This window comes from Bombus bifarius, unplaced genomic scaffold (genome assembly GCF_011952205.1).
Source record: "Bombus bifarius isolate JDL3187 unplaced genomic scaffold, Bbif_JDL3187 scf7180000008161, whole genome shotgun sequence".
Lineage (NCBI taxonomy): Eukaryota > Metazoa > Arthropoda > Insecta > Hymenoptera > Apidae > Bombus > Bombus bifarius.
The window spans coordinates 65,103-90,018 of NW_022884483.1; the positions used below are offsets into that span (position 1 = coordinate 65,103).

The 24,916-nt window shown below is 38.9% G+C and overlaps 2 protein-coding genes across 3 annotated transcripts in view; one reads left to right on the forward strand and one right to left on the reverse strand.

Moving 5' to 3' along the window:
• LOC117208725 (caspase-like) overlaps nucleotides 1-2,662 on the forward strand; it is a 35,786-nt gene extending 33,124 nt beyond the window's left edge. The window contains exon 5 of the mRNA XM_033450019.1: nucleotides 1,390-2,662. Coding sequence (XP_033305910.1) covers nucleotides 1,390-1,661 — 272 coding nt within the window. The 3' untranslated portion in view covers nucleotides 1,662-2,662. The remainder of the gene's footprint in view (nucleotides 1-1,389) is intronic.
• LOC117208724 (alkaline phosphatase, tissue-nonspecific isozyme-like) overlaps nucleotides 1-24,916 on the reverse strand; it is a 179,956-nt gene that overhangs the window by 56,990 nt on the left and 98,050 nt on the right. The window contains exon 2 of one of the 2 annotated variants that reach the window (XM_033450018.1): nucleotides 24,885-24,916. The exons of the other annotated variant lie outside the window; for it this stretch is intronic. Coding sequence (XP_033305909.1) covers nucleotides 24,885-24,916 — 32 coding nt within the window. The remainder of the gene's footprint in view (nucleotides 1-24,884) is intronic. 2 annotated transcript variants of the gene reach the window in all.

Below are 24,916 nucleotides of genomic sequence, written 5' to 3' on the forward strand. Positions count from 1 at the left end.
TCGGCACGTTCATAACGAAAATGTTTCTTGCGAACGATGACGATTATGGAACGCGACAATGGTACCAGTACTCGTCTTCTCCGCGTTGCATTAGCGTTCTGATGGTAACGCCTTCCTTCCCTTTGTCTCTGCCGCTTCCGCCTATTGTTAGACCGCAATTATTTTCCTGCTGCTGCGACTCGAGCCCCCGCGGAAAATATATTTTCATCTAACGCTCGATCCATCATAAGCTGCAAGATGAAACTTTCGCGTGCCTCTAACGTTTTCAGTCTTCGTTCATCATAATTGACGCTGCCGCCGTAATGGCTTCCGTGTACGTTCCAAGTGAACGCAATGGAAGAATTTAATAGGACGGAGGCGTTGCGGTGGAAATCTTTTTTTTCCAAATTTTTTGGTAGAATATTTCTTCTAAGAGATCGTTTGCTAGAGCTTGTATACGAAAAAGGATGCTATCCACCGGGTTAGTTGGAAGAAACTGCTTTCTGACGTTACTTGTTCGTGAATCTTTATAAAGATTTTATAAACATAAACTTCGACAATGCAAATAACATTATATATGATATAAGATGAAACATCATTATCTTTAGCCGTTTAAATGCTCTACGTTGCACGATGCTATATCACTGTCATACATTATCAGCCTCGTATTCGACCATTTAAATAGCTGCATACATTTGCGACACTCCATATATTCCTTTCTGCTACTAACGATAATTCGCTCTCGTTCCGATGCTACTACTATCTTCTTAGCAAGTCGTGAACGTGCAAGAAATCGAAAAAGCCATGAACGAAACTCCTGGATTAAACAGTTCTAAACGAGTTTGTAGGAGCAGCAGTCGGTTACTTGGTCCTCCCTCTTATTTTTGTTGCCTGATTGCGTTTATAAAGATGCCGTATTCTTAGGTGATGGACGGTCCTTGATGAGGTCATTAGTTGGTTTCATAAACAACGTCCGCGTAACCGGTGGCTAAAGATCGGCCTTAATGGTTGGTCGGTTTAGCAGAAGTAATTCGAAAGACTATAGTCAATTCGCGAAGGTATACAACAACACCGAATCCTACATTCCGCATAAATGCTCTCCTCGAGCAAACCTAATAGTATACTCGAATTGAAACGCTATTTCTTGCAAGTCACTTCTCCAACCCACAGCGTCTCTTTACGGAGAGATAGCTCTGATGGAAACGTTACACTTATGACAAACTCTATGATTTTGCTGGAAACGCGCAAAGCGATCGTTCCTACTTGCATCTGCCTATAACATGCACATATGTACAATATACGTACAGAGAGAGAGAGAGAGAGAGAGAGAGAGAGAGAGAGAGAAAAGCGAAACGAGTTAGAGCGAGTTTCTCATCAGAAAAAGAAAAGAGTTTCTTTTATGAATTTCAGGTTTTTACTCGTGGCGAAATCCGGAAAATGGTTCCTGGTTCATACAGGCTCTCTGTCAAGAGCTGAATAAAAACTGGAAAACCCATGATCTATTAAGGATGATGACTGCCGTAGTCCGACGTGTTTCGATCGAGTATCAATCGTTCAACCCGGAGAAGGAATCGTTCCACCAGAAGAAGCAGGTACCATCCCTCATTTCCATGTTGACGCGGTTGCTGTTCTTCGACAATGTACCACTCGAATACCAAGCGAAGGATAAAAGCGGAAAATAGCAATTCGGCTATTGAGCGATTCAGTTGAAGAGAGGCGTAAATTCACAGATTTATATGTTTATGCATGCACACGTATGTAAAGAACCGTGTGTAGAGTATTTTGTAGATATTTTACTCGATTCTCGGTTGCTGGACGTTAAGCGGATTAAACTTCCCGTAGCCATTTCCTTAGTACGTCGAATTTTTATGAAAAGATCGTGGCGGAAAGTTGGCGTGATTGAGCAACGAACCGCGTGAAAATGTAAATTCAATCTCGCGAGGGAATATCGAGGGTATAATTTTAATTAGCGCCGGCCGTAGATTTTCGTTGTACAAGTTTAAAGAAGACCTCGGTCCTTAGACCGATATATAAGGGGCGGATAACGAAGTGCGCGCATTACTTCATTTGCAGCTGTTCACGGAGTTTAATGAATGCAGTAAATAACTCGCTTTCTGAGATACGACCCGTAGAAATTCGTTCCGTTTTTAAACAAATTAAAAGTCACTTTACGGTCGGCGTTTAAACAAGCGCGTTTTACGTCGCGAACGAATGCGTGGCGATATATTTTTATTATTTTACCGCGTGTACTCGTTCTTCGGTGTTTTATGCCGACGTGCGTTTTGTCGTAAACAACCATTTGCGCTATATAAAGATGAACACCTCTACGAGGATGTTGACGATAAAAATTAAATTCCTTTATGAGCGTGAGGAAGCGTAAGCAAACATTTCCGGGGCACGTACGTTCCAAAATTTAACGCGAAAACGTCTTTATTTTTCTATTAATTTCTTGCCATCATCGTTCAGCCGAGCATAATCTACATATGAATTACGAAGAATACCGATGCATTGTGATTTGTAAATGTAATTAAAATTTGTACGCAATCCGTTTAATATCTTACGGTTAGTTACTGCTTTCGATAAATTACGTAAAAGTACAAATAATGATCATATATAATTAAAATATGTATGTTTTTGTAATTGATAATAAATTACCTCTGTCACAATGATGTAACAGAATTGACGAGCGTGAAGTTTTATTTCACTGAATTCTAAGGACTTTCCAGATGTGTATCGATGTAATTGAAAGCTACACTTTTTGAAATGTAATTACATTACCATATCATTGCCTTGTATTAAGAAGAAAGTTTTCATTCGTCTCGTAATAGAGGGAACGTCGGCCAACGACTTTAAACAGATTTAATGGAACTACTGAAAAGTTTTGTAATATTAATCCGAGCATACGTTAGAAGATACTCGGGGAAAAAAGTATAATTGGATCGTACGAACGGTTGAGAAACATGGAAGAGACGTAAGAAAACAGGCGGAAACAGCAGTTTATTGTCAGACGTGTTTTGCAAGCAGCGTGACAAGATCTACCGTCTGTCCGTGGCTTTTGCTATATGAATTACGCCGAGGATACTTTCAGACAAACATTACTTGAGTTAATTAAAATTTTTAAAACGTAATTTTGAAATAAATGTACTGTAAAAATAATATAAATTTTACGCATCGTAAAATCTTTTTGGAAATATAAGAAATTTGTTTCATTGAACCACAAAAAGAAAAAAGAACTACCATATTCTATGAAGTATAATAAACAGTTATACTAAGTCGTTAATAAATCTTGGAGAAACATTTCGTGTTGGAATCAATATTCCCGATATCGACGCAGTACCAATATATATTATTATATTAATATCGACGTCAGCGCATGTTCAAAGTAAAGTGAGATATTACACGTACTGTACCAATCGACAACCATATCATCCGTTATCAAGTAAATATCGATTGCTGCACTGGTTACTGTAAATCAGATGGTGGCAGTTCAATTTTCTTAAATTGCACGATTTGGATATAATTTCCATGTAGAGCCCTATATTAATATGTTATCAGATTAAATTACAATTAACGCCACTTGTTTCCTATATATCTTATTTCTATCGTAGTCGTTAAGCCAACACTGTAATTAGTACTGTAATTACCAACGTAATTATTATATCACAACTTTGACGTAATTTGCATAAAGCCATAGAGTATCGATTACTACATTATTAACAACCAGATAGCAAACTGTTATAGCATATAAAATCGAGAATCTAGCAGAATATCTTTAATTAGACGAAATGACAGAGTAAAACAGTTGAAAAATCCTTATCACCTTTGTCCCACTCGTGTTTGTTTGTTTTTCTTCCTTTACTTCTTTTCTTTTTTCGTTTGCTCTCGCAATCTTTTAAAACATACGAACATTTTTCGAATCGAGTTACGAGATCTGCTCTTTTTTTGCACCCTGTCTACCAAATTGCAGTTCACGCACCGTTAAAACACCCTCATAAATATATACCTTCCCGCTGAAGCATGGTATGGTTATATACTTTCCAAACCATCGGCGAGAAATACATATACAGCACATATATCGAGGAAGCTAGAAGAAATGGAAGAAACAAACGACTAGAGGAATATAAGAGACATGTTGGACTAGACCCTGTACAATCAGTCGTGGCAAAACATCAGGAGACTACGGAACGCAAGATGTTATTGGATCAAAGTAAACTGATAGCCACGATAAAGGAATATTTTCTCGGAAAATACAGAAAAATCACGTAGATAAATCCAAAAGCATTGATAGAAATAAAATTTCGACGTGACTTCGAGTCATACACTGATCGACCGAGAATCTTCATAAATGATGTAGCATCCGGATATTTGGCTAGGAGTTATCCACATCAATTCCTGCAACTTGAGACAGGTCTCGGCGTCATCTACAATCCGCATCGATTTAATTCGTATCGATAAAAGAAATATTATTTCTTTATTTCGTATTATAGGTACGAGATTGCCTTAGTCAAATCATTGAGATTCGTACGATCAAAGTAATACCAAACATAAATATATTTGATTATCTGATCTAATATATGATTAGGAGTGAGATAGAAAAAAGAGAGAGAGAGATGACCCAATTCTACAGTATCTTATTACACTCTACATATTCTGTCTCCCTCGTACGGTAAAACATCATAGAGAGGGAGAGAGAGAGAGAGAGTACGAATGGGATAATTTGATCCAATTTCTGGAAAATCATCTCTGCGAACATATGGCCACTTTCGATTCCGATCGTTGGCTACATCTATCCGGTTATTATATAAATTTCAATAAATCGAAATTGAATTAATGATATATGTATCAAGTATTAGTTTCGTAACACAAATAAAACTGGCTTTAAATAAAGATCAACTTAATCGTATTTAACGCATTTGCTTTGCATCAATGGAACACATCCATGAAATATCGTATTCCGCTAACAGATACTAAAGGATTAGTAAGTTATATAATTATCTTATTAATTATAGAAAACGAGATATCGTAATAAGTTGATTTGTTTTTTTATACACGAATCTAATAGACCATTTTTAAGTTAATCAGGCGTATTTGCCTACCGCTCACGAACTAGTTCAGGAGATTCAGAAATCCTTGGTCGCTGAAAGACTGATCCGTACGGTTCTTGAACTACTTTCCTATCAAAGGGAAACGAAGTCCTTCATGCAGGATAGATGCAGACGTCTGTTTGACCGTGCAATGACAATTCGATTTCATTCACTTCACCCCCGTCTTCCACTGTGCTAAGTGGATCCTGCAGGCAAACGGAGCACGATAGATCTACGGCTCGTTTGAGGCTGGGTTAAAGGGTTTCGTTATGCGGGTTACAATTCTCGGCTTGCTGCTTCAGAGTAGCAAAGGAACACAATAGACAAAGCGTATCAAGGCGACATCGACGTTGTTTTAGCAAAATTTCGTTCACGGATGTTGGGAATTTTTTTTCTCCTTTCATACAGTGGAAGCGTATACTTTGAAAATTATGACTCCGGCTACGACCCGCAATTTTGAAAAATTAATCGCTTAAATTCAGCTAAATTTGGAAGCAATAATTTCTGTAGCTCTTAAACCGGCGAAAAGTGATTATTTAACAAGAAGATATCGTTTAAATTTGGCCATTTATTTTTGTAAAATAGCTCGTTTCGTTTGGGAAGCCTGTTACGTTACTTTCAGCAATACATCACGATGCAGTTTTGTTTTTCACACGATTTTTGTTATTTCACACGAGTATTTACATGAGCTCTGTCGCATAATATTCGTTTGTCTTACTTTGTTATTCTACTACGTGAATATGTATTATCCTGGTAACTTTCCATATTATTTGCGCCGAGGCGGGCTACCTACTACGAACGTATTAAGGAATCTGGATTAACATCGACATTGTCACGTCGGAGACACAAGAAATCACGAAACCAATAGATCGCCGGTAATCTCCTCGCGTCGCAGTTCGAACGTTTCACGAATGAGGTAAAGAAATTGAACTTCGTATAAGATGATGGAAATTTTATTATATAAATCCAACAGAGTGACGGTTCAAAGTGTTACAACAGAATAAGGTATTGAGCGCTAATTTAGGAGGGTTTTTACATTGATGTTTTAGTCTCTTTGGAGGGGTTATCGTCGGATGTATATCAGAGGCGGCTATTCAGTTACTGTTTTGTTATTATTTCGATAGCTGTGGCATGCAGGATGTTTCGTCTACCTTATTACTGTTTCTAAGCGGGTGGCCTTTCTTGAGCGTGTGACAACATCGTAATTTTGTTCATCCATTCAGTTTTCTCTCTCTCTCTTTTCGCATATCTAACTTTTCAATATTCTATACGGTGTAGTGAACATGGTTCGTTTGCTATACGGTGTACTACTCGCACCAACAACAATACGCCGATCCTGTCACGATGATAAAATGTTTCATCGTAAAGAAAACGAAACTCGCGTCGGTAAACAATCGAGGGTTTTCTAGCTTGCATACTATCGATCCTTTCTATCGAATACGAGTGAAAAACCTTTGATCACCGGTCAGCAAAATTTTCAATTCAATAATTCATCTGGTGAACTGGCAACAAGTCGAACCATTCGGTCCCTGTAGCCGTCGAGCAAGTATGTTCTCGAAGATGAACTACTTGAGACTAAGCGGATCACTGATTCGCTTCGTCAAAGGATGCAAGTGCTTCTGTCCCTTCATCGATCAACGCTCGATCGGACGAAGATCTAGGTAAGAGGTACTTAGAGAAACCGTGTGTTTGAGGACTACCAGTTACGATAACCGCATCGTTCATCGGCCGATCTGCACTGAAATTATCGGTTAGCGATTCTAAAAATATCTAAGAGCAGCTTTGTGATATCTCGTATGAGTCGTTATACTCAAAGAGTTAGTAGTTTCAGTACAGTTTCGTTAATCCCATAAAATGTACGAAATTTGGCATACCTGATATAAAAAGTAATAACGTAGTTGGAGTTGCTATGATTTGCGTTCGATGGTAATTAGTGCGACAGAATTTCAGCTTTGGGATTATTACCGTTAATAAATTGAGGATTAAGTTGTTGTATTTTAGTATGATTAATTGAGACAAATACAAGCTTGATTGATGAAGAACAGTAGTTCTTATAGGCTATGTGCAACGCACCTAACAAGGTAAAGGGAAGACAGTTTTGATTGATTGCTTGGAAAACAAGCAATATAATTTCCATTATGATATTCAAAAGCTCCAGTATCGGAAACTGTTCCTAAGTTGTGATTTGAAGACAATTGCACGAATATATCCAGTCACTGTCTCTCTGTTACGAATATTATTCTATCAGAAACGATTAAGCAACTATACTTGCTAGTTACTTTCTTAAACGTAGTCTAAAATGTTCTGTGAATATACAGCGAACATGTTTGCTCAGTATAAGTGAACCGATGTTTTCGCTCAGAACGCTAATTAACCAGGGAATAATGGAAATTTGACGATGTTAACAATATCGAAATGTAACTTACAAGCGAGAATCGGTTTTGCCCGGTTTTCGGCCATGAAATGGTAAAGTATTGTTTGCAGTTACACGTTACACGGTATTTTACGCAATCAACCAAGTTTCGGAGTAAGGAATTTCCCTGGAAAAGTGAGCGAAATAAATACGGCGATTCGAATTCCAACAATTTACAAGAACTTGGTCATTAAATACGAATATCAATACATAAATTAACTGTAAACATAAAGTTTGATCGAGTTGTCAAAATGCCGAATGAATATGGAGAACAGTACAAACAACACGGGGTTTTGAAATAAAATTTCGTCGATCTTTGTTCGCGGCATAACTGCCATAGCTTTGAAAAGGAAAAAGAGAGAACTCGTGCCAGTTGGTGTTTCCAGTAAATTGCATTACGATTTTTAATTCGTACGCCTTTTACACTGGTATCACGCAAACTTCTATTTTTCTCGAAAAGAGAGAAAAAAAAGAAAAACCATCGGTCTGTATATGGTGGAAGCGGTTTTCACGGAAAATATCCGAATTCCAACCAATCCTATAGAACTTTCTATGAAAAATGTCGATCTATATTGCGTTGTTTGCAATACTACCAAAATAACTCGTTTCTAAGCGAAATGTAATTTCTGGAATTTTAATATAACAAGATTGCCATGTAATTCGTCTTAACGTAGCTACATGCTATCCAATCAACTCTACGAACTTCGCGACTCTGCTATAAGTTAAACTTTGCCAGAAACTTCAATGCGCTTTCACTTCTCCTCTATCCTACCTTCGTATCGAGCAACATCGCATAAAGTTTGTCAACTAAATCAACAGTCGAAAGCACTTTTCCCTGTTAACAACGATCGTAGGATTGTCAAACGCAGCCACTTAGTTCCATTTAGTTTCCTGAACGATACAAATCTGTTCCTGATCTATAACGTTCGAGTTGTCCTTTATTTCGACTCACCTACCAAACGGAGTTCGTGCATACGCCATACACCGTAAATTAACCAAACGTCAGATTTGTTTCGTATCCTTCATTGATCCTGCTTTCCCAACGTTTACGATATTTAGATATTTCTAAAATCCATTCAAGGCCACAGATCTCTTACGCTGGATCACGCACGCTAGACCATCCTCGTTAGCGAGATTTTATAACTTATGTAGTATCTTAATAGTCTAGAGTAAGGACAAGAAAGGATGTTCTATTTGAAGAGAAGTTTAGTTTTATTTTAACGAGCAATACCCAATGCAATAACTGATATCACAATATCTTCGTACGTCTTATTCTCACACTCCGCTCACAACGTCTTATTCTAACACTTGGCTCGCAACGTCTGTCTTCCCAGGTCAAAAAATGCTAACCCTCAACCCTCGCACCCTTCTCCCACTCCATTACTCATTTAGCTTTGACGTCACCAAGGCATACACTCTTGCTTACATTCTCTCTCTCTTTCTTTCTTCCCCAGCACTCTTACGATTCTTAATTTATACCTTAAATTTACAATTTATACTATCCCGAGAAAACTCGAACTTAAATATATGATAGACCAGTCGTATATCCCCTTTTTTGATATTGCACTTATATGTTACAACTTTTGTTTCTTCCCTCTTGAACTATATCTATTTGTAACGCAATCTATGCGAGCTTTGATACTCGACTGACAAACGAACGAGATACTCATCAATCTAAACTTGCAATGTTTTTCCATATGGATGGGACGTACGAGCGCGTACGGCCGCGCGGGCACCCGGATGAACAATCTCTATTTGCATATGTATGTCTACAGATTGTACGCGCTGTTCGTCATTATGGATGTATGTACGTACATATATGTTTACAAATGAACGTATGAAAAAGATACGAGCCGCAAAGTGGTAGATGATGCCCGTTTGAAAAATATCCGCGACCTGCTTCTCGTCCGTTTCCCCACTTATTTTCTTCCTTTCGTTTCTTTCCCTTTTCCTTCTTCTTTTTTTCCATGCCCGGCTTCTCTGGTCAAGAAACAGACGATTCGACTTGCGCATATGTTAGAAGGGTATTATTTATATTCGACCGTCAAACAAGAACCGGGTACATCGGCTTTTGCGACATATTGTTTCATTTTCGCTGGGGTCACTCATAGATAATGTATGCTGACGAAGCGACGCGACGGAACGAAAACAGCTAGCTGCTAGATTGTACTTTATGTGGGAGAATTATTTTGTTCGCAACAATGGGATCACAAGTAACATAAATTTAAAAGAGCACGTCGTTTGTCACGTAATGGAACTGTAAGAACAGATAAGGTAAAAGTTCTCCAGTAATTTAACTATGCCAACAATGAGATACAGGTATTGTACGTGGTTTAGATCTTATCGTTTCGCGCTTGCACGTCGACTCTTGTTTCCTCTGTGATCATTGCGAAGATGCAAAACAAACGTGTCTGGTAGAGAAAATTCGTTAAGTTGTTCACGAAAGCGATTCTATTCGAACTAAGTTGATTTTGAATATTTTCATAAACGATTCGTACTTAAGCGAACTTTGATCGAAAGTAAAATATATGCAACGCAGAAGAGAGATCAGTTGTATCTTCGCACAACTTTGACGACATATTATTAACTTTGTCGTATTATATTAACCTACCTCAGAACTAAGTTAAATCATGTTCGCAGGTTTATACCACTGGTTCTTGCTGTTAGAAACTCGTGGAACTTAATCTGTCTTCGTCGACAAAACGTAACTACGCGTATTGTGTACAATACAGCGTACAGCGATCCATAAAACTATCATCTCCTTTGACGATTTGTCAACTAAAATATCGTTCGAAATTCTATCGTTGGTTCATACGTGGAAACATGTTTTTTCGATAGTAATTTATCTGGAGAAAGCGTAATAAGCACGCACAAACTTGGTAGCTGTGCAGAAGTCTGAAGAGGTAGTAGATATATCACGAATCCTTTTACTGTAACTGGTGTTACGTTGACTCGAACGCGTTTCGATTGGATCCACAGAGAAAGCTTCTCGTGCCTGTACAGCGTCGAGCTTTCGTTTGCCGAATTACCCGGACAAGAAGATCACACGGTTGTGCTTCAGTAGCAGACACACGGTATACCGAGAGCTTTCGTTCTGCGAATGGAACAACCGAGTTATGCCAACGTGTTCTTGGACGAGCGAGGGTATAAAAACATGCCGTTTAAAAGCAGTTTCAAAGGTACTTTATGGCGATGGTGAAAAGAAAATGTTGCAGAAGGACGTTGGAAAGAAGAGTGATGTCGATGCAGGAAATAGGAGTTTAAAGAACTATCTCAAAATAGTTGTTTAAACGTGTACGTTAACGAGAAGAATTAACAACTACGACAGGAAAAATGAAATAGATTTATTTCTTTAATCGCAGCAGAAACAGCTCTTTCGTTAACATCGTTCAGGTCTAGTTAGTAAATAGGTACGCGTTAAAGGAAATTACAATACGATATTTTATGGATATGTTTATTCAATAGCATTGGTCGTAAAAGATGCACAATTATGAGACAGGATGAAAGCATCGATAATTAATATATTATAATAGCGGTGAATAACCACGAATTCCCAAACATGCCGATAAATCGATTTTTAAAGCATGAGCGTTCGTACGGTTATGCAGCTTTCATACAATTACGCCAAATTGTGAAAGAAGCAACAAGCGATGCAGTAAAAAAAACTTACGAGCAGCTCGTAAACTATTTATGTACTCGATACCACCCATATTATAAAGAGGATGATCGAGCGTATAAGTCGTAAGAACAAAATTAATTGAGAGAAGACGAACAATACGTGCGTCAGATGCGGCATCGTTCTTTCGACGGCAATCTGCGTTAAATTGGAACAGTAATTTTTAAAATAACGTATCGATCGTTTCAAATACGTAGCTTTCTATTAATATCGTTTTTATATTTAATAGCGAGGTAATTTTTAGTTTTATTACGTATAAACTCTACAGATTATTACTGTTAACCACTGTAACGAGTGAAGTCTGAAGGAACTTTTAAGGGGAGAGTGGCGCACTACTTTGAGCTTTAAAACTTTGTTACACTTACTCTTCCGTCACTATACCTATTTAAAAATCTGTGTTTTTTTACTTATCTTTCCGAAACTTCTACTTTATATACTTCCTCAACTTCTACTTTATATACTTCTTCAACTTCTTCCATCTAATTTAAATTCACTTGGAGAATAGCCGAAATAATAACTTCTTTGGAGAAATCCCACAAATGCATCGATTCTCCTCGCTGCCTCTTAAAAGCGAGCAAACGACTAATAGAAAATAAAAATAAAAGTAATGGAGAACGTACGAGTAATTTCGAAACCAACCAATATACTTAATTTGACGATGTACAAGTTTCAAACAGAAATAACAAACGGCACTAGTATGTAAATGGTCGAGTCGTTAACTAAGCACCACAGAATTGTTTCACTTCGATCCCACGTTATTTATCGAGAATAATATCTTTTATTTGCCGAGTCAGCTCTGCGCTGACCAAAAATATCCATTAATATCGAATATAATTTCAATGAAGATCGTCATGCGAATACGAACGACGCAGTAAATATTAAATGTTGCTAATTTCATTTCCCCGTTGCACTTGTATTTCATAAAATTTCAATTGTAAAGCTCGTACCGTGTTTACGTCGCATTATTTTACATATGCAATTGAATTTTCATTATAGCCTAACGCCGACTACGCTGTCGGTAATCATCCGTCGCGACGCATTGTCGATATAACTTATTACGAACAAGCTTTGGAATCTGGCAGAAGTGTTTTGGCGTAGGTACACGGAACAGTTGCAACGTCTTATAGCATGGAAGTTGGCTCCGGTCGATCACCCGGGAATCGTCGTCTATCGATAACGCGAAAATATGGAATAGATTCACGGTGTGAGTGCTCTTGGTGATGCGAATTTTAATGGAATGCCAGATGGTCTAATATTGATATCGAGCGGAAAAGTGTCCCTGCAATATCGCCAATGAGGATCGCGTGAATAATAAAATAAAGATTTGACGAAGATGCGAGGACCCATTTTCCGTGGATCGATGATAAATAGCCCGCCACGATGCGCGTCGCCACTGTCTATTTGAAATCCGTGCGTCGCGTTCAAGAACGTTGGAAATTTTATTCGTCGACAGATTCTTAATCCAACAGAAGCTTTCAATGAAATGAAGCCTGGCATCGCGATGCATTTCATTTTCTCCGCTTTTACAACGTATTTACTGCAACGATCGTTACAATGTTCCCTCATGGCAGATGTATTTTACTGGAAAACGTTTGACGATTCGTTTCATAGGGAAATAAAGTATTCGAGCGATAGACGGTGAACAGGCCAAGAAATTTTAGTGGGCGAGTTCATTGTATAAGGATGTTCTTTGAAAGGCTGGGGAGATATGAAAATATTTAACGTTGCGGAAAGACCAACCGAGAGAAGGATGAACGAGGGTCGGAAAGCGAAGGAAATCCGGTTATTTATTCAGAACTTTAATTCCTCGAGTATCACACCCTCGCTTGTTTCCTCCATTTCTTTCGACGGTTAAGGTCAGATAACTGCGCATTCGATTGCAAATTGAACGATTAATCGCGTTTATAAGGGGATGAGCAAATAAATTGAAAGCAAATTGAAAGCGTTAACGCGATGAACGGATGAGCAATCCTCTTCATGAAAGATGATGCTTTGTTTCTCAGGATAAAAGAGCATTCCTTGTTGAAGTATCGATAAAACATTTTAATGTTGGCATAGCTCTTCGTGCTCTATCGAGGTCGAGAAAAACGAGACACTGAAAGTTCTAAATAATGAACTTATGTTTCGCTACGATATACACTCTATGCTTTTTAAAAAAAAATTCTGCTTACCAAAAAAAAGTCCGTTCTACACTTTCGATTCCATTTTACAGGTAGAATCGCTTTATAGTCGGTTATATTTCTCGTTACACAGAGCACTCTGTATAATAAAAAAAATATTCTGTACGCGATAGAAATAAGTATGAAGTTACATGGAACACTAACTGTCGGTGAAATTCCCTGCAGAAATAATTGCACGATAAGGCATAATGGAATCGGTCACGATTGCGAGCACGCCGGAGAAGGAATACGCGGAACAGCTTCGCTTCTAGCCGATCAATAAAACTCCACTTCCACCCTACTTAACTTTGTATACTCGTAAAATTCTATTAAACCTCGTGCTCGACGAGTATACTCGCGCAGTGGCGAGGAAAGAGGAAAAAAAAATAATGCAGAAGGGTGAGAAATAAGGGTGGGCCCGCTTTGAACCGTGAATTTCGAACAGGATTGGTTGACGAGAATACAAGCAGAGAAGACTCACGCGACAAAAGAAATGTAATTATACTTGTAGCCACTCTATTCGTCGACGTCCGCGGATTGTCGCGAATAATGGCAAATTAGGAACGGTAAATTCGCATCTGCATAATCGAATCGGGGCTATAATGAAATGTGATTCGTCGGCAGTATGGGAGGAACCAGTTTCGTGTTCGTGTTCGCGCTCGAGTCCGTGACCATGCACTTTCGAATTTTCCCAAAACGATTCCGCCCGCATACACTTTCGATACCAGATTCTTCTCCATTTCCCTAATTGTATCGGTTATTATGCCGAATTACAATATTTATTACCGAAGAACAAATCACTAGAAAAAGAGATGAAACAAGGCAAAGAAAAGAGAATCAGGAAGATGAGAAACGTTCCTTTCTATTTTTCAACGAATTGCGAACTCTTGATCATGACGGAAACAAGACGCGTTGTATAAGAAAGAAATTAAGAAGCGCTACGCGGACGGGAAATAATAAAATTCGTTTCATCCTAGAGACCTTTAACAGGCCGTTTTCTCTGCTTCTTCTAATTTCACCTACCGGATATTGTCTTTCCGCGGCAATATTGAAGCTGACGTGAAACGTTTCCTCCATCTGCTGTCCAAAGAATTTCTAACTTCGATATCCCGGTCAATCTGTCGGTGAATCATATACGACGCGTTCGAAAACATTCGGACGATTGTTTGTCTGCGGCGGGATGTCTATTAATTCGAACGTTAAGCACGATTTGTTTCGTTGTCTCTATTATAATAAGTACGCATAATAGAATGTCAGAACGAAATTTTTAAGTCGATAAATTGTTGTCATTTACACGTAGTTTTATGGAAAGAACGAATATCGATGGATATTTATCCATCGATCGATTAAGAAAATTGACGAAACTGTAGATACTTATGGACAGCGACACATCGAAACTGGAAAAGTAAAAAATCTTAACGATGGACACACGAACATTTTCCAATGGAAATTAAATTAAACGCTTGGAAAATGTCTGTGGTTTAACGACGTATGTAAGGAAATTTCTAATTTGTAAAACTGAACAATGCTCGCTATTGAAATATAAGAACAGAGGGAAATTACTCGTAGAGTTGATTCTGATAAACGGGGTCCGAACGGACGCGGAAATCGTTCCCTCGACATGCGAGAGACGAAATTTATTCCGCTATCAAAATCTTCAGTGCACCGTCACCGGAGGGCAGCGAATTCAGATTTCATTGCACGTTTACCGTACTGTCGCCCTGACAAATCGTATTTTTACTATTCCAGAACTTGGAGACGTATGTGAGAGCGCATCCTAGAGAGGAGAGAGAGAGAGAGAGGGAGAGAGAAAGACAGGCAGACATAGACACAGACACACATACACACATATAGAGAACGAGAGAAAGAGAGAGAGGCTAACACGGGGATGAACGGTGGTGCAGGAGGAAAGTGCTGCGACAGAAATGGCATTGGATGGGGAAGCCAGGATATAGACGTCACGTACATTTACATTGGTTTGCTTGAAAGCAGCCTTTTTCCATGTCACGACATCGTATCCCAGATCGGCAATGACTCCCTGTGAGTTTGTTTTATGTTCCGAAGCAAATATGTTCGTCCGATAGTAATTCTAATTATATCGATCGAGTGATTAGCCGCCTTTATTAATCGACCTAGGATTGGTGTATTATATTTCGCTTCGATCCGTAAATTTGGAGTATAGAATCCTTCTCGAATTCTACTGTACAGATAATAGAAATAGTAGCCGAAGCTTAAATTAGTCAGATATGTTACGTATTTTTCTATGAATTATGTAATACCGACGTAATATTTCTCCCTGACAAATCGCTAGACGGTTTGAACAAGTAACATAATTTTAAGACTTACAAAAATCTATTTCTGCAATCCGCGACAAGAAGACAGGCGTCTTTTCTCGAGCTTGAGACAAGTAAATACTGTAACTAAGACGGGCAGAAAGTGCTGGCGAACTTTCCGCTACGTTTATTTGCATGGAAGTTTACTTTGAATAGCATTCGAATCTCGTCTAGAGCGAACGAGCGACACGTTTATCCCTTGACAATAATTTATATGTGGAAATATAAAGTATTGTTAAGAACTGCCTTAGGCAATATTTTTTTGACTTTTTAGAGAAATTTATCGAACCATTTAATGTGGGAAGGACTATAAAATTAGCAACGAAAAAGTCGACGGTTACTTGGAAATTCAGATGAAGCTTCTTGAAACTGTGGCTTGCCTTTCTTTAAGGCGCATTTTAAGAAACTGATCTCAGAAGCTGAGCCAGTCGGACGATTCTTTCTGCAAAAGAGAACACGGTCGGGAGCTTGAGGCCGGCGAAATCGATGACGTAGATATGAATTTTGCACGGTCCCCGAAACTTTGCATACAAACTTGCATTCCTCGCTAAACTCTCTCATACAAAGTATGCAAATAAGCAACTGGGGATCGACATAGTGTCTCGGTGGCGAATATCGAAGAAAATTTCTAATTTTCAAAGTACCTAGGCCACTATTAATTTATTATTACATTACTTTGTAAGTTCATGACAAACCGCGTTAACATGCTACCGAGAAACAAGGGACAAATTTTTCAAAGCTTTCCGAAGTAACTTTTCCTCCATCCTCCGTATTAAAGATCGTAACATCGATCAAGTTTCTAGATACTATCACGAAACTGCTTATTTCTCGACGATATTCGTAAATCGTCTATTCCAACGAATCGTAACTAATAACAGCAGATTTGTTGCGCGATAAACAGAGAGGAACGGACGCAAGAAACTGAGGGACCAAGATAATATCGATCAGAGTCTCGAAAATTAACCGAGGCATCATTTTTCACGTACAATTCTTCGGGACTAGCGGATAATAAAAAGGAAAAAGAATGAAAAAGAAAATTGTGGCAGAAGGCGAACAAACTCGACGCGTTAAATCCATGCATTACCGTGAAAATGACGGCAAACTATGCAGGCTATGGTAAACGGAAGCAGCAAAAAGGAGAAACAAAGCTTGGTTTAAGATTTCCTACAAGCAGCATCATCCTTTAAAGTCATCCCGACCGAGAGTAGAAAGAAAAGATGAATCGTGGAACATCGAGCGACACACAGAAAGAACAAGATATTTGTTTCTGATGTAGGAAAAGATTGTATCTCTCGCATGACCGTTCGACCTGATATCCCGTTCCACTTTGAACCCTTTAAAAAGATGAAATATGGAACGCGTTGGCAACCTGTTTCCTTAACTCTCGTGGTCCAATTTCTTCCCCCATTAAGTAATTGAATTTTTTTAATCTGTCCTAATCTCTACGGAAATGGTGGGGATGAGGGATAAGCAGGCAAAAACTTTTTAACCAAGATATTTAACTACGAAGTTGCGTGGCTTGTCTTAAGCGCAAGTTTTCAAACTTTTCGCTAAAAAATTTAATTCAACTACATCTTGTTGTTTTATCGAAGCTGATCTGGCCAGGAGTTTTCTTTCTCTTTTGTTTTCTACCTCCTTTTCCGTCTTTATTTCACTCTGAAGATAAATCACAGTTCACGAAATTTGAAATGCTATTAACGATCGTTCGTAAAAGTTTGTACAGGAAATCTTATGTTTTCCAAAGGAAATATCGATGTCAACGTTTGTTAATATAATATTATCTTTAATAGAAATGGTTTTATCAATGCCGAGATGATCGATTAGTCTTCGCTAAATTCTGGAAACGAGAAACAGATTTATACATTCGCACGTTTGCGTGCAATTGGTATGGTTATAAGAATGATTTTTCTCGCGTGAATTTTATGTGTCTTAATAAATTTTTATGCGATGCCTATAAAACGAATGTCTTTTCTATGCCTTGACTTGAAGTCAAATCGCTTTATGCACGAGAGACGCGTATGACACGCGTACGAAATCATCAAAAGAAGAACGTTATACAATTTTTGGACATGGAAATCCTATAACGAAAAATACGAACCATATCTGATATACCGGTTGATATATCGGTTTATTGAAACATTTACAACCAACAAGGCCAAGTAGATTTTAACAACGAGTAACTAACTCTCAAAGGCAAATTTTATATAAGGAAGCTGTGTGTAGGAAAACAATTTGAAACGAAATTCTGTAATTTTGAAACGCTTTGGAGTCTCTGCTACAAACATGGAAAGCTTTACAATTTACAAATTTACCCGCTTGATAATGTTAAAGAAAATTCAAACTATTGTAAGGATCGTTAAATTAGGATTTCATCCTCATCGTCCTCAAAGGATATTCTTCAGTCCAGGATGCGTATTGTCAACGAACTCAGTGCAGGAAATATTTGAATCGGGTTTCCGATACCGTCACTCTCGCATCAACCTATACTTTGACGGTGCAAATTTCATCGGACTGTACGAAACGTGGCTCTACCACCCTCTATTCTCGAATATAATCCGTTTTGATCCCTGAATATCCTTCGGGACATAGCGATGACGCGGATCAGTCAGTCGACGAATCTATAATATAAAAAAGTTTCAACCAGTTGGAAAGCCACGATTTTCCGGAACTATCGCGCCACGGTCAGTATTTTTCCATCCCACGGAGATAATCTCCTTGCCAGCACATCGACTTTGATAATTCCGTTGGATATATTTTTCCCAGTTCCGATTACCACAAAAAGACATGCATAAGTTCTTGCAGAAGAACTCCATCCATCGTCGTGCGTCACGACAACTTGCCCCCATCGACCGATTCGTCTCGATGGCATCTTCTTTTTACCTAGGATCTCTTCCATTTTAACTAGGCGAGTAAAATTCAACGCAGAATGATTTTTATTCCACGTTTGTTTGATCGTAAGAAAATTGCGAATGTAATTTCCTCTCTGTTATATCTTTACAAAGGAATACGATTCTTAAATTTGACTTATTTTGAATTAAAGTTCCAATGAAAACGAAAATTAAAATGCCAGTTCAATCGAACCTAATCCGATTAAGCGGTAAATATAGCCGTGAATTTGTATGTTTTTTTTTAATTGCCTGGAAGGACGTGTATCTTGATTTGTGCGCCTCGTCCCAAAAATGGAAAATCATGAACGTAAATTTTCGTGCACGTACAGGGGAAATGTTTCGTTAACGTGCTGTTTACAGACGGACGTCACGCGAATTTATTTCGTTTGTTTGCTCGTAAATATTTCCTGTGTATTTAATCGCTTTCGAAATGCTCCGGTGCCTTGTTACGTTTATAACGCAAAACAAATATATTACCCTTTATCGAGCCAGTTCCTTCAAAGTAAATATAGAAGGAAAATGTATACCAAACTTTTGGAAGCGCGTTATTCAAACATTTTGGAATCTCTAGAAATTATCATATCGATTGATAAATGTTCCTAGAAGGTTATCCATTTTCAGGTAATTTTGTCACACAGAACGTTCAGTCGTTTCAATTTATAATTCAAACATTGAATATTAACCAACGTAAGAGTATAAAAAAATACATAATTATATCGAATTAAATGGATCTCTTTTCTCTTCTTCAGTAACTCCTTTTAGAGTAATTTCTTTTCTTTCATAGCACGTGCTGGCCGTTTTCTCTTTGCTCTTTTTCATCGATTTCGTTTTGCAAATTTCAAAATGTTCTGTCTTAACGATAAAAAGGACGGGTCACGTGTTTTCTCGTTTCTCGTGTAATTTGAACGTAAAAGACGAAATGCAACTTTCCCTGGCCGTAAAATACGTTAATAAAATATTTTCATTTTCTTCGAAACAAAATCGTAAAACACGTTACCGTTGCATTTATTTCAAAGTTCATCAATGGTTGTTGTTTATTCAATCATTCAAAGCAATTCTTTACGTAACGTGACCCTACTATCGAGCCTTTCGGCCTTTAAAATTTAAAGAACATACGACATTATAAAGAACTCGTCGCATCGTTAGAAATTCCACAAAAATGTTTTCATATTTCCGTATAGAGAGAATTGTATTCATGGAAAATTTTTTTTTATCAGAAACAGACAGAAAATTGAACGCCGAGATTACGAATTAAATACCAGACCATCAGCGATAGAACGTTTTATTTGACGCTTTTATCTATACCTCCATGTCGATCTTATCTCAACGACGTACCTACATCGATTTCAACTCACACCGAACGCTCCTCGTAAGCGTATAAATTCCACCGTTTTATCGTTTATTTCCTACCGTTGTTCTTTTTTTTTCCCTCGTTTTTAAGTCGATGATATCGGTTAACTTATCGGCTCGTTGGTGACTTCAATTTTGAAAATTCCAACGAGAACAGTGTACAAATCTTTTGTCATTTGAAACTCGTGGTTAAATAAAAAACGCTTTACCGTATGGAATTGATGAGAACGTTCGACGGTTAAAGCATTCAATTTTTCCGCGAACAACACGTGTTTTGTTGCAATTCCATGCGTCCGCTGGTTTGCGGCACGTTTATGACATGGCGAACAAAGAACTTTCATCGCGAACTAAATGGAAAATATTATATCCGAACAAAATAGATATCGCGTGAAATAGTTCAACAATTTGTTATTCTTTTTCACGTTATCATTTTGTTCGCCCATCTCGTAGTTCGCACTCGACTATTCCAGCACGGTAAATTATCGGTTATTTCGAACGTCACGATAAGAGATTTTTCTCTTAATAATTCGATTCGTTTATGCAGGTTCACACTTTGTACCCGGAGACACGAACCTCGAACGCTGGAGAGCTCGTCGATAAACCAGACGACGATATTCCAAATCGACTATTCCGCGGCGCGATCCAGCCGTGCATCCTTTTCTCCGTGAAACAAGATTTTAATTCAATCGACGCGTATCGTAGTCATAAAATATCAAATCGAATGCAACGGGCAAGTTGCGCGACGAGTAACGAGACCAACAAACCGGCCGAGAGACGAGTCTCGAAAAATTGAATGTACAAATCACAATTGTCCGATATTACGCACCGTGTGCCATCCGCAATATCATTTTAATGAACTTTATCATGTTTCATACGTTGCGCACAAGTGACTTGGATAACAGCGATATTTATTACGTTTGAACATCGGCTAATTGAGCTTAACTCTCTGCACTAAATTTATAGCCGAGTATCTTACAACACGATTTTTGTATCCGTACCGTGTAACTTTTTTCACTTCGTCAAAAATTGGACGCAAAATGCATACTTTTGCTGTATCCTATCATTTTATCAACACATTACATTATATGAAGTATCAGTATCGAAGTATCAGCATGTGTATTAATGTTCTAGCGCTTACAGCGATATTAATTTAAAATTCACGAAACATTGACACAAGGTAAGACACCGGCCCTCATCTGGATCACGTTCAACGGCTCCTTCGAAGGAAACCGGCCACCAGTCTCCTCAATATCGGTTGCAAAGTGCATCGTCCCTAATCCCTGAGAAGGTAGTGTAAAGAGCGAGAAAAAGAGAAAGAGCAAGAGAGAGAGAGAGAGAGAGAGAGGAATCCATCTGCTTCGATCCAGGTGCATCTCGCCTCGTTTCGTCGAGATTCATTAATGCTCGATGCACATTAGCAAACAAACATCGCGTGCCACGATATCGTTGGTCGGCTGGTTCGCCAGTGGCGCGGCTTTTATCGAAATTAAACGAAAGATTAAATATACCTCGGGGAATGGACGCCATACATCGTTGAGTAAGGGTTGCTAAAGGAAGTTTCTCATCAACTTGCACACCCTTAAATCGCTCGGCAACCAACCAACCACCCCCTCCTCCTTCTCTCTCGTGTGTCGCTAACGTCAATGGAATCGACATCCTCACCGCAATCTCGAGATTCCCCGATGGATCAGAGGCTAACCGACAACGTGTTTCTTCGCGACAGACGTGCGACGTGTAACCGTGTAGCCGCGTGATTAAATTCGCAGACGCGTGGAAAAGATCGCGAACGGTGTAATAAGCATAAAATTCGCGGATTTCAAGTTCGCTCGTAGCATCGGAAATTTCGAAACTGAAATGCTCGAGGGACTTCGTTACGCTTCAAACATGGCCGACACGGAACATTTCTGGAATTGCGCGAAACTTGAAAACCTTTCGATTAGTTGGTATTCGGGTGAATGGGTGTAGCAGATGACTGACATTGCCTCGGATTGGGAACTGATATAGTTTAGGAAGCAATGGGAGTAGCGGGAGCGAAGCATCGTTTGATCGTACGCATGATTTTTCGTTCGCGTTCATAGAACCGAGCTTTTTCATGGTCGAGTCAATAATCGATACGTTTATTTGCACACGATACAATAAAATGTAATCTACAAACGAAATTCGGAATCTAAATGAATCAAATAACGTAGCACGATGTATCCAGAAATAGCCTGAAAAATCTCGAGCTTTGTTTCTAAATCGAGAGCTTCCAGAGCAACGCAACTGATCGATAAATCCAGAGAACTGAGAACGTTTTGACGGGTGAAAAGCACGATTTGACGGTGAAAGTATCAAGATCTGTCAAACGAGTGTCCCTTTTCTCACATCTTGTCGGAAACATTTGAGAAATTTGGTCCGTAGGCGAAACTATGTTCAAGCTGGAATTTCATTCGAAACGGGGACGTTGTTGGCGCGCGCAAAGGAATCATTCTTGGATCTTTTACGGGACATTTGCGTTCGACGAAAATTCTACGAGCACGAATATCAACCACATTTGTAGTTTGCGTCTTTATTCGGGGATCGACCACGTCCTGGCAGAAAATAAAATTTTATTTTCTTCGTCCGCTGGCACTTCCTCCCGGCATTGATAAAAGTAGTCCGTTCGAAGAGATCACCTTTCGTTCCCAATACATTTTGGATTAATCGATATCGAATTCGCGTTAGAATATCCGAAAAGTAGTGAAAGCAGTAGGATATTGAAACGTAATGGTTAAAACACGCAGCTAAAATAGGATAAGATAGTAACAGAAGAGTAATTTTCATTATAAAATTAATGAATAAATAATATCCTCACGAATGTAAGTATTATAGAAAGCATAACTATATAGGTTGCTTCATAAAAGAGAATTAAATGACAATGGCACGCATGTGATCAAATTACATAAGCGTACACGTACGTCTGTTGAACAAGGTCAAAGCACAGCTGCATTCTCAGCTAAACACGTTCATACGCTTAGTTACAGGCAAACTGCGACAGAAACTCCCTAATTATGTATAAATAAAACCAGCGTGGTTACAATCGTACGATGTACGTGAAATGTGATAATTCTCTAATGACTAGCTGCAATTCTGCAACCCACGACGAAAATACCAACATCCTGCCGCGGTTAAAAAGGAACAAATTACCGCCATACCTTTTATCCGCGATTTTCCAAGAAAAGATGAAAGAAAAATGAAAGATAACGCGTCCCTTAGGCGCGCAGAATTGAAAGGAGCGAGGGATCCTCCTTCTTCTTCTTCGCTCTAGCTTTCTTTTTGTTAATAATGCAGCGCTACTAGCGCGAATAAAACAGGAGAGCAAAAAGTCGGAAGAGCTCGCGAAAGCAGAAACGACAGGTAACAAGGAGATTCCCTCTCGTAGCCGTATCATCCGACCGTTATCTTTGTTTAGCTGATATCACAATGCAAGCAGAAGGAACACCCTCGAGATTCTAATTTGAGTGCAGACACGCGAGGGTGTCTAGCAGCGGCTCGACCAGACTAGTCTGGAACAAGAACGGATGGGAGGCTCGAAACGCTGCACGAAAACCGTCCAGCTGAAGAGGACCATCAGACGACAACAGGACAAATGACAAGGGTGAAAGAAGCCGTTTCTCGAATCTGACGTGGTTACGGGTTTCATTTGTGGACAAATCTTGAGGAAATAAAGTTTGCGGTCAGATAATTTACGATCTTCCTGAATCATTGAGAATGTTACTCGAAGTTTGGTAATATTCCTAAGTTTGTTTTAATTTGCTAACGTGCACACGTGCAAAAGTTATTATAACTACATAAATTAAGATAAATAAGAATGTGAATTAGCCGAATTAGTTTGGCATCTCTTGAGAATGGGAATTTCGTGCGAACGTCTATAGCGGGTGACAAAGTTTCGAGCATCGGAGACACGGGAGAAGAGTATGTGGACCGTGTGCACGAGATTAGAGTGCGAAAGTAGAGAACGTGGTTTGCCACGATTTTGGACGGCTGTCAGTGAGTTTTTCCTGGGGATGTTTGCTAAGTTCGCCCAAACTGACAAACTCGCGAAAGTTGGGAAAACAGACATACCAAAGGGTAAATACAACTGCAAAAATGTTTTCGTTATTATTATCGCTATAATTACTGCTACTTCGAGGAAATATTTTCGGAACGGGGAATCGAGAAAAATTTAGCGAAGAATCGGAAGCAGATTCGAAAAAATCCTGACGTCTGTAATTTCAATATAACTCGAAATACAATGCTCGCGCTCTCTTCTATCCTTCCATAGGTTAAACTCAAAAATAATTGATTTTTATAACAACTTCTCCACCTGAAAAATAGTAACTTTGAAATTATTGATTCGGAACTTCAAAGGTAGCACGAGAGATAAAAAGGAGATGTCGTAAAAGCTGTCCTTTGCCGAATACTCTGAAAAGTTAGTTTACTCAACCATCGGAAGTTAGCTAAGGGACAAAAAAGAAAAAGAAACAGACGCGAAAGCAATAGCCGATAGACAAACCACGTCAATTAAACAGACGTACATCAAACAAAGATATCGAGGGAAGAGTATTCCCCCGGGCACAAAGAATCGACAAAGGGACGAGAAGTGGTTGTGGGAAAACCCACAAGCTGAAAAACATCAAGCCATCGGCAAAAAAAAGAAGATGGCAAACAAAAGGAATAACGGGGCAATCGACCGCCTTAAGAATCGAATGAAGTGGTAATTCGATTGAGCAACGCAATAGTCAAACACGAGCTGGCGATAAAGTTTGACAAGTGGAATTGCGGAACAGATAAGAAGAAAAATAGTTGCTGAGGAAAGTAGTAGCGTGTGAAAAGTGGCGAAGAAAAATTTGACTACGCTAGAGATCGAGCAAATGGCTCGAGGGTAGAGAGGGGGGATAAGGTGTGGCGGTGTGTCGTGTTAACAGTGGTACGAAGCATTCGCGAGCAGAGGAAGCAAATCTTTTGTAGAGGCAACTACGTGACGTGTAAGCGTATTTATTACCTTGCTGCAGAAGTTTAATTCGCAGGATGGCT